Raw genomic sequence first — 13,407 nt, 5'->3', positions numbered from 1 at the left:
CCTAAAGTAATAATGCCGTTATTGACAGGACCCGCCCCGGAATTTTCCCAAGACCGAGGCGGACCCCGTCTATGTTCCGACATCACCCCGATGTCGGGCCCACTTACTAGAAACCGAGACTCTCTACCAAAATTTTGGCAGTCTCCCATATGAATTGAACAACCCAACAAAATTCAACCTGCATAAAAATACAGAATAAACCCAACCAGCAGCATGCTTTGAAGCGAATAAACAGTTTACAACAAAATGGCCTCCGGCCTCACAATTCAAACCCTAACAGGGCGATAACAGAGCATGTCTAAGGACTTCAATTTCAACAAAACAGAGTACAAAGGAAATAACAGGAAGAAAGAGTCCTACGATGGCTCAAGGCTCGGAAGCTCACGATCCGGCTCTGCTGCGGAGCTCAGTCAACTACTGGCTGGGCGGCGCAAAACAGAAAATTGTGAGTGGACAAAAATAAATTCAGTTCAGCGTAAACCAACGTAATATAACCCCACCGTTTAGAAAACCATGCAAGAAATCCCATGCATCTCAAAACCGTCATACTCACGTATATATGTATATATATAATATATATAAAAACAAATCAATACCAAATGCCAAATCCAAAATCCATAAAGAACGCTTTACAAACCCACCATCCAAAAACTTATAAATCCCACAACCAAACTCTCGAAAGCGTACCCATTGGCACGACCGGCAAGGAAGTATCCACACCGAGAAACAAGAATGGATGAATAGATATAAATATATAATATAAGAGATATATATATATAGTATAAATATAACCATCACCTAGTTGTACCGAGGAAACAATCCAACCAGGGGATTGTTTGACTAGTCACCCTGGCAGAGTCCTCGTGATGAGTCCTCAATCCACCATGTGACTAGGGAACGAGCCGTCCAACTGGGGGACCAACTCTCAGCCAGAACGTACCGTCGATAACCTCAAAACCCGTACGTCTGTGAACAGTCCTACGCGCGCAGACTACACAATTAAGGGTCTACAGCAACATCCCGTCAAGAATGCCCCGGGTCCCGACAAATCCAAGTATCCCAAGTCTCCGTATCCAAGTTCCACATCAGGGGAGGTACATAGGGTAGTGCTTACCGCACACCAACTGACATTCTATACTCACCACTTTCCACAATCTCATATCAACAACCCAAGTACCTCACACATAGCCAAATATATATAGAAATCCCCAAAATCTATATATTCATACTCAAGATACTCAAATACGTCAAAACCCAAAATATATTTTCAGTGCCTCATAAAAATATCACTTTCAACAATTTCATAAATAATATATTCAAAATACCATTTAAAACATCATGCATAATATTTCCCAAAATCCATATATAAAATATACTTTCAATACCCAACTATACTAAACCCACAATATTTTACCAAAGCGCTTATAAAAACATCAAGCTCAACTCATGAATATAATATATTCAATAAATCATTAAAAACATTATACACAAATGTTTCATCAATAAAACCATGCATAAGATTTGAAAACAAGGTCTACTCACAAGTAGTCCCACGCTGCTTGACCCTGAGAGGGTCCCGCCTGCTGCGTATGCGTAGTCGGAGTACCTAATTCAGAATACGTATACGAGATTAATACGAAGCGTTTGGAACGAGTACTTTGAATTAAATATTCTAATTTCCCAGGTTTCTAGTAAACGTACTAGGAACGAGACGTTCTAAGGTCCAACTACTCAATTTGGACGATGGAACTGCTTCGGGAGACACTCGGTCAACCAGCGGTCAAACTTTCCAATTTGGGTCAACCGGGCCCACGGGACCCACGGGACCCACGACCTCCGTTTTACAATCCGAAAGTTCCTAAAGGTTTCACAAGGTCTAAGATACCCGTCTCGCAAGTTTGGTCCGAAACGGACGGTTAGATCGCTTACGATCGCACGATCGGACGGTTATTATAAAACACAAACTTTAAGTTATTGAATCGGAACATCCGGGGTTCCGATTCACGATCCGCGAATTCCTATACGATCCTAGGGATACCTAGAACAACATATTTTAATTCGGAAAGGATCTAACGGTCGGAACCTATCGAACCCAGATAACGCACAATATGCGAAAATCCGTTCGATAGCCAAACGACATCCGAATTGAGATCCGCGAAATCCTACGCGCTCGTGACAACCTAAGGATCTCTTCGGGTTAATTTACAGCCTCACCAGCCTCGCCCACGCGCCGCCGCACGCGCCGGCAGCGCGTGGGTGTGTAGAGAAATTCCGGCGACGGAAAAACTCCACACCCGAGCTCACCCTTTCGGCTACAGATTCTACTCGACGAGTGGAACACTTTATTCAACTACACCAAAGTCCAATTCGGACGGCAAGTGGCCGGAATCGGCGTCGGAAACTCACGGTTTAACCCGGAACTTCACGGCCTCGATCCGGCGACCACCGTCGATATCGTCATCGTGAAACCTAGGAAATAGCTAGAAGGGAAGGAGAGCTACCTGTTCCAAGTGACAGCGCAGCTCGCGACGGCCGGAAACGTCGCCGGTGACGTCGGCAATTTCGGCCGTTTTTCCCGTCGTTGCCACCGCCGTTCGCCGGGTTTTCGATCGGAGAAAAGGGGTGGGCTGGGTAGAGGAGGAAGAGAGGAAGCTTTTGCAAGAAACGGCGCCTGAAACGGTGGTCGGACGGCGAAGTTCTCGCTGTCTGAAGTTCCGGCGAAAAAATGAAAACGGGGAGGAGGGTTCAGCCGCGGGAGAGAGAGAGAGAGAGAGAGAGAGAGAGAGAGAGAAGTCAGATATTTTAAACTCAGACTTCGAAATATTTACGATTTTGCCACTATCGATGTTTTGCCCGTAACTTCTTCGTTACAACTCCGATTCAAGCCTACCGCATGTCTACGAATTCTTCTCGGTACCACCTACCCAAAAATACCAATCACTGCCCCAAACACTTTCCGGGCAAGAAAGTGACCAATTTACCCCTACCTTAAGGGTAAATTCGTAAATTCAGTTAAATAATTTAAAATAGGAATTAAATTTGGAGTCGGGGTGTTATAGTTATCCACGAGTGATCTGGAATCCACCAGAAAATCTCTAAATTTGATTAATAATAAGAATAAATTGACAAATGGAATGCCATGAGTTGGCCTAAATAAAACAAGAAAGAAACCCTAGATTCCAGAATATTCATGAACTTAGCTAACAAGAAAATAATAAAAATCCTAGCTAAAATCATGTTAGGAAATAATATTCTAATAGATAACTTCTACAAAAAGTGTTCCTCATATAAGCTTACTTGAGGGATCCCTCAACCGAAACTCATAGTATATATATATATATATATATATATATATATATATGGAGGCAAAGAAACGTAGATGAACGAAAAGAGGGAGAGGGGGGCAACAAATGGTAGAGGAATTGCAAACCTTGGGTACAGTCGTTTTCTTTCTTTTTCTTGAAATTGTGTTCAAAAGGGTAAAATTAAAACCCAATGTCTAGCTGGAAAAAAACATTTAAATTTCCTTTTTGAAAGACATGTTGCAATATCTGGGTGGAAACGTACCATTCTATAACACTAAACCTTGATCAATGGTGCAAAGTGAGCTACTTTAGTAAAGGCTTGTTTGGAGTGATTCTGGATATGCCACTAATCACTTTAAGTGGTTTTAAGTGAATTTATGGAGAAACACCTCCCATGTGCTTCTCCCCATAATCACTTAAAATCGCTTAAAATGATTATATAGAAAAGCACCTTTTGACCTATCTAGAATCACTAAAAAATGAGCACTAAATAAGCCTTAAAATGAGATGACTTTAGGCAGAGATCTGAGTTAACAGAAAGGCCTAGAAACAATATCACTTTTTCAATGCCTATTTCCATCAATGACAGGAGCTCCTGGGTTTGATCGGCGAAGGTAAGCTAAATGCGGCAAAAGACCAAACAGAGCCACCCACTTCAAACTACACGACCACGGCTCCTACAACGTCACAATATTGTATCGGTTCCCTTTGGACAATCTGGTTAATTTAGTACATATTGAAATTTATTGACAAACAATTAATTAAGATTAGATTTGTGGTTGTGTTTCAAATTGGTTCTCAAAGACAATGAGCCTTTCAACACTGTTTAATCAAATGGTTTAAAAAAAGTTATATATATAAATACGTTGCATTGCACGCAGGCTCCTCTAATGCCTCACAAATTGTCGAATTTCATCTCTACCTTTTTGCATTCCATAAGGATTGCTCTCGCTGAATCCATTTCGACTTCCTCCTATGCGCATCTTCTTCCGGAACTTTGATGCACTGCTGTTTAAGTTCAAATTCACCTTCGGGGGACAACAAAAGCAAAATGAAGCTGCGACCGCCTGTAGGTATAATAAATGCTGATACAGTTAAAAGGGCAAATCTTCATATTTTGACATCCCAACAACAACAGCAGAGATTAAAAGATAAATAATTTCCTTTCCAATATCAAGGAAAAGTTTGGGTACCTGCAGATCGAGACGGTGAACGTTAAAGATGTCCTTCATAGAGTGTGAATTATATGCTAATAGATAAGATTTATATGCTTCTTTTGCCGCTTGGCGCAGATAGTAGTTGCCCTCAACCATCTTCTCCTGCATCAGTCACGGCAATACATAAGTTTCCTCGGAACCAGTTATTGTGTCGTAATAGGTAACAACTGAAGCCTGAAAAAAGGAAATTACCAATTGAGACTGCACATTTTTCAGCTTATTCTTATTAATTTGTTGCTCTTCAACGGGGACCTTTTCAGCCTGAAAACAGAATAAAATAAAGAATTGAAATGGAGAACAAGCACCGCACGTAGAAACCTCAAGAAAAGCGATTAGCGCTTGCTTTAAATACAGACACCCTTCTGGAAAGAATGGCACTTTTGTTGTGTGTGCGCGTGTGCTGGGGTTTCGTTGCTCCTGTTTATTTTTTCTTCTTGACTACATCATACCGTCAAATAGCGAATAAACTGCATCTCTTCGGGAATGAGGAAAAGAAATGCCTTTCCTTTTCCACCTTCCCCTCGAGCTGTTCGACCGACCCTATGGATATATTCCTGCAAGCAGATATCCCAAAGCGTTTAAGAAAGGGAAAAAGAAACGGAACTCTGGAATGGATATATTCACCATGCTACAAAATGGATAAAGAAGAACTTTTTGTTACAAAAATTAAGTGAAATCTTTTAGTAAAGAAGGAATTAGACACCTTGGGATCATCTGGAGGATCAAACTGCACAATCACGTCCTACAAGCAAAGAAAAAACAAGCATTAGATTTACCACGAGCATTCGCTTATTGTGATTCTGCTAGAACGCGACAAATAAGTGTATTGGCATAACATGATGTTCAAAAAAAGTGTAGGGAAATTGCAAAAAGAAAGAGGAAGCATACCACAGCAGGAATATCTAGGCCACGAGCAGCAACATCAGTACAGAGTAAGATTCCTTTCTCTGCTTTGCAGAAGTCAAAAAACGTTTTGGTCCTCTTCTGTTGCTTTTGCTTTCCATGGATATCAAAGCAATCCACATTAACGTATCTAAGAAGGTCCGAGTGGAATTTGACTGAGTTACAAGAAGAGAAGAAGACCATCACTTTCTTAGACCGAGTCGCCACCAGAAATGAATATAGGAGAATAAATCTCTCCTCACTGGGCACAATAAAATAGCCTTGTTTCAGCCCTTCATTGGTGACCTGTATATATTGCACACAATGTCAGATTTTAGAGATTAGGGCTAAATCAAAACAAGAAGAAAAAACATATATTTAGTTACGAATACAAAGTAGATTTAATTTCAAAATAGACATGATGAACACAAAATAAATGTAAAAGGAGAAATACATCAAACCAGCTGAATTCCTACCTTAGTTCTCCCACCATCCACATCAATCAAGTGATATTCTTTCAACGACAATCTAACAAGATCTTGAACCTACAGGTTTAATGGGAAAAGTATTTTAAGAGCAAGGCAATCATGGGAACACACACAGGCGCTTAGACTCAAGGCATCAAAAGTTAATGAACTATTAACTCTGCGTAGCGTATCAATTTATGCTAAAAATATTTAAAAACAATGTAGAAAGCAAGAGATTGACTATAACAATAAGGATATATATAGAAATAGAAATATGATGCACAAACCTTTGTAGTTTGGGTTGCTGAAAATAAAGCTGTTTGCCTTTTCTGCACATCCATTAGCAACTCAATCAGCCAAAGGACATAACCACGTAAAATCCATTTGAAATTGCAACTAAAACCTAATAAAATTAATGTATCTTGGCAGAATGCCGATTATAATCGTACATAATTAACAAAACTCCAAGATATGTTGCGAGCTGGATGCATCTACTGTTCGCAGCCTAGAGTCTTTGTAACACAACATAGATTATTAACTCAAATACTGTACCTTGGGTAGAAGCTTAATAATCTGTTTCATTTCTTCCTCAAAGTTTGCTTCCATAATCCTGTCAGCTTCATCAATTATGAGGCACTGCAAGTCCAAGAGAACAATTAAGCTAAGGATCATCAAATGATAAATTTCGTCAAACAAAGAATATTCAGAGGATCGTCAAACAAGATAAATTTCGTCTCTAACACAACAATCGAAATTGCAAAAGGACTCCAGTATCTCGGCCAAAGGATCAATAACCACAAAGAATATTCAAATGTCTGAGAAACATTACGTAGAATTTTCTTTCAATAAGAAAATACAAATACTTTTGAAAAACTACAACAATATTGCCAAAGAATAGATGCGAATGACCTTCAAGTTCTTATATATGAATCCCTTGGTATTCTGGAGATGGTCAAGAAGTCGACCAGGGGTTGCAACCAATAGATTTACTCCTTTTACAAGACGTTCTGCTTCACCTCTCCTTGCTGCACCACCGATAACCAACTCAACAGTATGTGAGTGGTACTTCAGAAGGTTCTTTGCCACGGCATAGGTCTGAATTATTTGAAAGGAAAAGTAGTCAGGGTAGAAAGAAGGGGATCAAATGTAAATCTCAGAATACAACATAACAAGTAATAAAGCATAAATTTTTACACAAATATTTCCATTTTCGGCTTCATTCTTTCATAGTCATGTCAGCTTCATCAATTATTTAGAGAATTTCTTTCGTTCTTTTTCGAGAATTTGTATATATATTATTGAGAATTTGTCATATTTAAGCCCAGTAATAATGGGATCATTATTCGATGAGAAGTAGGCTTTAATGTTCAATGAAAAAAATAAAGTGCTCGCGAGTACTTTAGAAGGCAAAAATTAAATCCAATTTGTTTAGGCATCAAAACGATGCGTTCTTGAATCGGAGCGAGATCAATTTGAGAAGAATGACGAGAATATGTCAGTGTTTCACCTGAATTGCAAGTTCCCGTGTTGGACAAATAACAACAACACCCGTTCCATTACGAGGAGTAAACTTTATGTGATATAGCAACTCCACAGCTGGTATAAGAAAAGCAAGAGTCTTCCCGGATCCTGTCCTAGCAGCTCCCAGGACATCTTTTCCGATCAATAGTGATGGGATTGCTCTTGCTTGAATCTGCAGGTGTAAATCTTTTCCGATCAATACTATAAAAGGCCAAAGCCTTATTAATCAACTTATAACCAATCAAGTTCAGCCAGAAAATTTACCTCAGTCATATACTGAAAGTTTAGTTCCTGAATGGCCTTGAAAGTGTTGGCAGACAAATTCAATGAATCAAAAGAGTCTGTGCTCATAATCCCAGATCCTCCACCTCTCTTGACATTCTTCTTCCTCGTATTCTCCTCCTCCACCCCCTCTGCTTCGTCTTCTTTGTTTTCCTCGTTGGCCTCTTCCTTTCCCTTCAATATTTTCGTCTTCTTCTCCTTACTGTTATCATCACCTTCTCCTTTCTCTTCTTCTTCGTTTTGTTGGGCCTGATAAGGGTTTCGAGGCTCTGATTCTTCCGATGGTTTCTTCCCTCTCTTTCTCTTGCGCTTCTTGTTCTTCGTCTCGTCGTCCGTAGATGTGTGACGTATTGGGTCTGTCATGGCGACTAGTTCTCAGAAGAGCTCTCTCTCAGAAACTGTGAGAATGAAGTTTTAGGGTTTGGAGTTTTATGGTACTGGCATGATACAAGACGTCATCTTACCTTTTCTTCAATCTAAATATATAATGTCAAGTGGGCCGTGGCCCACATATCAGATATTAAACTGATAAGGAATTTGGGTGGAGAAACTGCAGAGAAAGAAAGAAGAACGAAAATAGAAAAGAAGAATAACGATTGCAGGAGTTAATTTCACGTTGTTATTCCATTAGGGCTTCTTCTTCTTTTTTTCCTTTTAAATTATTACGTTTGACAAAAAGAAAATAATAATTTAAGGATATTTTAGAAATAACAGTGGGTAAAAAGGTAAGATTGTGTTTTTTAAAATTTACATTGTGGGTGGGCAGATAAGGTGGATGGGGAAATAGGATAGGGTAGTGGAAATAGTAGCGCTCTTTGCGGGTTGCTTGATTAAGTTTCATAATTCTCTGTCTTTTGCTTTATATATATAGATCTATTAGGATATTATTTTCCTAAAATGATTTTACCTAGGATTTTTATTATTTTCTTGTTAGCTCAGTTTATGAATATTCTAGAAACTAGGGGTTCTTTGTTTTTTATTTTAGGCCAACTCATGGCATTGCATTTGTCAGTTTATTCCTATTATTAATCAAATTTAGAGATTTTCTTTATTTTCTGGTGGACTCCAGATCACTCGTGGATTCCGGCATTATTACTTTAGGGTAACCACTGACCACTTGAGATCCTTGTAGCCGTTTCTAGTCCCCCCCAAGGTGAATTTCAACTTAAAACAGCAGTGCATCAAAGTTCCGGAAGAAGATGCACAAACTAGGAGGAAGTGGAAATGGATTTAGCAAGAGCAAACCTTATGGAATGCAGAAAGGTAGAGATGAAATTCGACAATTTGTGAGGCATTATAGAGGAGCCTGCGTGTAGCATGTGTATATACTGCTTATTTTTTTTCTTCTCGTGTAATAGTTTCTTGTTTGTTCATTTACTGCTGAAGTTTTGTAGCCGAAGCACGAAACTGAGACTGTAAAACCAATTTAAAGAAATTTTTATTGATGGCTAAGGCTTAAATGCATGTCTCCTGCCTGGTTACTGCAGAAATTAAAGTTTTTATTTTTTTGGTAGCTTTATTTGAATCCAACTGTTTTATAAGTATACCCAACCTGTATGAAGGACACTCCTTCCTGCAAACTCTCCAAAAGAGTGAGCCAAATGTTGTCCTAAAATTAACGTTAAGTCGACTGTCCAACAGTTTCTCTTCCAGCGGGAAATAAGAAAGAACAAATCCATTTCTCTTAAATCCGATTATCACTTAGATAGCAGCAACCAACATGCCATGATTTGAGCATCACTCCTCCCTCGTGGCCGCTGTGTAACTGTGCCACGAGTTAAACATACAAAATTGGACTTTTTTTTTCATAACTTTGAATAGAAAAACTAACGAGAACCGTAACTTTCACAGAAAGAAAAATTCAACATTTGCTCAATGGACAAATTTGTTTTTTTTGTCAAATACAATAGCAAAAAATAAAATAAAAAATCTTTAGGGCAGGAGACATAGCCGAACCCAATTTCATCTCCATCTCTTCGCCTTTGCTCCAACTGAATCCATTTCGACTTCCTTCTACTTTGCTCTTCTTCTTCCTGAACTTTGATGTAAACACCAGCAGTTCATCTGAGTGTCTGGACCGATTGATTAAGTTGTTGATAGTCCTAGTACGTAAGAATTATAAAAAGAAATTTCCTACGGTAGAAAACCACAACGTTAGCTAGTTTGCAAATGAAAGGCATTCAATGCATGAGAACTATTTGACAATTCTATTACGGCAGCAAGTAAAACCGTGTTTAATGTATTCTATAACAGGAATACACAAACTCATGACAGTAGCAGCAATAGTTCCTAAGTCCATTTTTTTTTAGGACCTTTCCTATTGAAAGGGGCGATAGCATATTAAAGTCACACACACAACACGGATGCTAGAACTCGAACCCAGAACCTTGCCTGAAGAAGTAAATACTCCAAATCACTACACTAATGGTTCCTTTCCTAAGTCCACCATTTAAAGTCATATAAAGTGGATATTATACAAGTCACAATTCTACAAGCACCCCACAGCAGTTCGACATGCAATGCTCTCTGCAGTTTTTTAATGAATATAAAGAAATACCCACGGAAACTTAATAAACAAACGGGCACTTAATGAACGTAAAAATATCGTAAGCAATTGACAAGTAATGTCCTTGCCTCAGTGCTATAACATTACCTGTTCTTTCTCTTTGTTAGAAACTTTGTCCAGTAGGAGGAGACTCTCTGTGTAAGAGTCAACAACGCAATAGTCATATCCCGTAATTTCAGTACTTATATATTCTCTGCTCGCAGGGTCCAGTGAACCTAACTCGTTCGGGCTTCTGCCATCAACATGATTCCTTTCTCCACAGAGGGACAACAGTACTTCCCCACTCTTCCTAAATCCTAATGCCCTGGGCAAACGTCTCTCTGGACCTTGTGGACCGAGACGAATCAATCTGGTCCAAGACTCATATATGCCATAGTCTTTCATCACCCATATATCAAGAAAATAGTTTTCATAGTTTGCACACCTGTGATCCATCACGAACAGGGCAATTGATTTTCTGTCTCCTGAAACGGACAATTGCAATCCCAATGAAGTATGCCATTCAAAACTCTCTGGCATTGGCATCTCACGAAATAACTCACTGCCCAAGTCAAATGCCAATATAAAATAGCAAAGATCATCAACTGTCTTCCGAGGGATGGCAGGCCAGTGAAGAGCACCATTAACAGAAGCCTGGAATGCGGCTCCATCTATTTCACATTCAGGAGTGACAGGACGAGGACTGGTCCATGAGCCATTGGCTAGTGAATAAACCTCAGCTATGGTAGGACTCCCAACTTGATCCACAACGAGTCTCACAACCTTGTAGTCATTGGTGGTAGCATCAAAACCAAACCCAATAGTAGCATCATATCCGCCATTCTTCCTAAAGGTAACACCAGGGCTGGGAAGGGTCACTGACTTTCTAATGCATGGGTTCCATATGATGAAGGTGCTACCATAACGGAAGATATCATCTGCAAGGCATACCAGCCCATCACAAACGCCAACCACACGCAGAAAAGAATTGTGGAGTTTTTTCTTGTGGGAAATTGGAAATTCTATCGGGCAGTAGAGGCCTAAATCTTCGGCATCATAACGCACAGAGTAAACCTCTTCTGTCAGTTCTTTTACTAATGTTTTGTGGAGGACAGTCTTGCATTCCTCACCAGAAACAGTGTGGAGTAGAAGGAGGTCATTAGAGTTGAGTGCTCGGATGAGGTGTTTACGGATGAGGTCTTGGCTTTTGATTATTGGTATCCATGTCTTGCACACGGAGGTGCATCTGATCAAAGATTTAACGGGCAGCCTACTTAGTATATCTCGCAGGACGTCCCTATCTAAAGAGAGTAATCGAGCTACTGCAGGGAAAGCATCCCTTGTCTTGGCCACTTGATTTAGTTTCTCCATCTTGATAGGGTTCTCCTATTAAAGAAGGGGCTTGTGAGAAAAAAAGGGACACAAGGGGAGAACAAAAAATAAAGAGGAGCAGACACGCACGAATAGAGAAGAAGGAACCAACCGCCAGACACAGAAACAGAAAGAAACCAAACAAAAAAGAAAAAAAGAGAAGCCCAAAGCAAGGTAAGAGAATAGTTGCCTTTGAATGCACTCTTTATTCTGGTTAGAGTTTTGCTGTCTCAAAATCTTACAAGTTACAGAGGACGAGAGCCAAATAAGAGGGGCTATTTATACTGGATATGTGACAATTCCCATGGAGTGAAGGAAAGAAAAAGGGGAATGTTGTGTAACCGACTTGGACAAGGGACTTGATACAACTTACCCAAAATCTGCATCTCTCTCCTACACGTTCAAGGAACTCCAATTCGATTCAACCAAAAAAAAAAAAATCCAATTAAATAGGAACATGGGCCCCAGTTGCCCTTGACTTGTATGGAGTCGGCACTAGTTAACTCAATCCATCCCCATCAAATAAAATATTATTAAAGAAAAATAAGAGTCAACTCAATTCGTCTAAATTAAGTAACCAATCTAATTTGTTGAACGATGTGCTGATTAACTTGGCTTATTGGTCTTCTGCACTGAAGGAGAAGGTCGCAAAAGTATTTTATTATAGCCTTATTTTTGCTCCTGATTCGTGGGGGGTCGTGGAAGAATTGGGTTCTAATTTCTTGAAAAGGTTCTACTAGAACAATAAAATGGCGAGATGATATGTAGGAAGTTTCGCTTAATGGCATAAGGGTTATTGTAAACCTGGTCATGTGTACTTTGTTTTTGAACAACCTTAATGATTTTAAGATGGTTTTTTGTTCCATTAATTGTAAGTGGCATTCACTTGAGTCCTAAAACCATCAGAAAGGGTTTATTTAGTGTTTTCTAGTTAGTTTTATGTTCATTATCATTGCTGTTAAAAGCTTGAGACTGATCATATTCGTCATGACACAAATTATAGAAAAGGATCTTACGGGGAAAGTTGAATCATTAGGGTATTTCTATTTTAAAAATAATAATTGGTTCTATTGTTACAAAAGTTTAATTTGCAGGAAGGAGTGTCCTTCATGCATGTTGGGTATACTTAAAAAACAGCTGAATTCAAATAAAGCTAACCAAAATATATATCAAATTTAGCAGACATAGTCTTTGTCAAGTTGGCTAGAGCAGATGTAGACATGAACTTAGTCAAGTTGCCAAATTTACAAGTTTTCAATCTAAATACATCGTCTTTCGCTCTTTACCTTTTACATAAAAGGATTTAAGTTTACTTTGAGTTTTTAAATGTTTCATTGTTTTCGGTTTCTCCCGGGGGATAATTTTAATGATTTGTTACCACTTGCTCTTGGAGAACCTTTTCAACGGGGAATGCAAACACTTCTCCTTCGGTGATCAGTCACCGCCAGTGTAGAAGAGCAAGAACCATATAGTTCTTTAATAGTCCCCCAGCCTCTTTTTTCGCTGCATGCCCAGTTATCAATCAACATTCTCAAAGCTGCTTCAAACTTAGTGAAAATTACGTACTTGGAAAATTAATTTGTGATTTTTGCATTCATGTATATTCATTCTAATTCTGATTTCATAATCTTGTTTTTTATTATTTTTTATTATTTTTTATTGGAGAACTCCAGCTCTTTACAAGTGAAGGGGTTTGATATAGGACAAACTTACGAAGGAAAATAAAGAAAATGAGTTGGTTTGAAATTTGCAAGAGAGCCCGCAAGAAGGAAGAATCGCAGTCAAATATCAATTATGATGTTAAAAGTAGGAAAAAG

At 39.0% G+C, this 13,407-nt stretch overlaps 2 protein-coding genes and 1 long non-coding RNA gene across 3 annotated transcripts; all 3 read right to left on the bottom strand.

Moving 5' to 3' along the window:
• Positions 249-2,774, bottom strand: LOC109949507. The gene is made up of 3 exons (XR_002271969.1): positions 2,502-2,774; positions 1,543-1,606; positions 249-421 (listed from the first exon to the last, which is right to left on the bottom strand). It is a non-coding gene; the product is annotated as an uncharacterized LOC109949507 (long non-coding RNA).
• LOC18774572 (DEAD-box ATP-dependent RNA helicase 27) lies at positions 4,193-7,967 on the bottom strand. Its single transcript, XM_007207117.2, has 12 exons — positions 7,657-7,967; positions 7,379-7,564; positions 6,781-6,966; positions 6,424-6,507; positions 6,159-6,200; positions 5,881-5,949; positions 5,411-5,710; positions 5,226-5,264; positions 4,972-5,076; positions 4,715-4,783; positions 4,499-4,624; positions 4,193-4,372 (listed from the first exon to the last, which is right to left on the bottom strand). The coding sequence occupies exons 1-12, from the start codon at positions 7,741-7,743 to the stop codon at positions 4,193-4,195; spliced, it is 1,473 nt and encodes a 490-aa protein (XP_007207179.2). The 5' UTR covers positions 7,744-7,967.
• On the bottom strand, positions 10,316-11,590 carry LOC18775038 (F-box/kelch-repeat protein At3g23880). The gene has a single exon (XM_007207621.2). It carries the CDS (start codon positions 11,588-11,590, stop codon positions 10,316-10,318), a length of 1,275 nt encoding a protein of 424 aa, XP_007207683.2.

This window comes from Prunus persica, chromosome G6 (assembly GCF_000346465.2).
Source record: "Prunus persica cultivar Lovell chromosome G6, Prunus_persica_NCBIv2, whole genome shotgun sequence".
Taxonomy (NCBI): domain Eukaryota; kingdom Viridiplantae; phylum Streptophyta; class Magnoliopsida; order Rosales; family Rosaceae; genus Prunus; species Prunus persica.
Note: the sequence above shows the minus strand (reverse complement) of the source record. Positions and strands in the feature narration are given on the sequence as shown.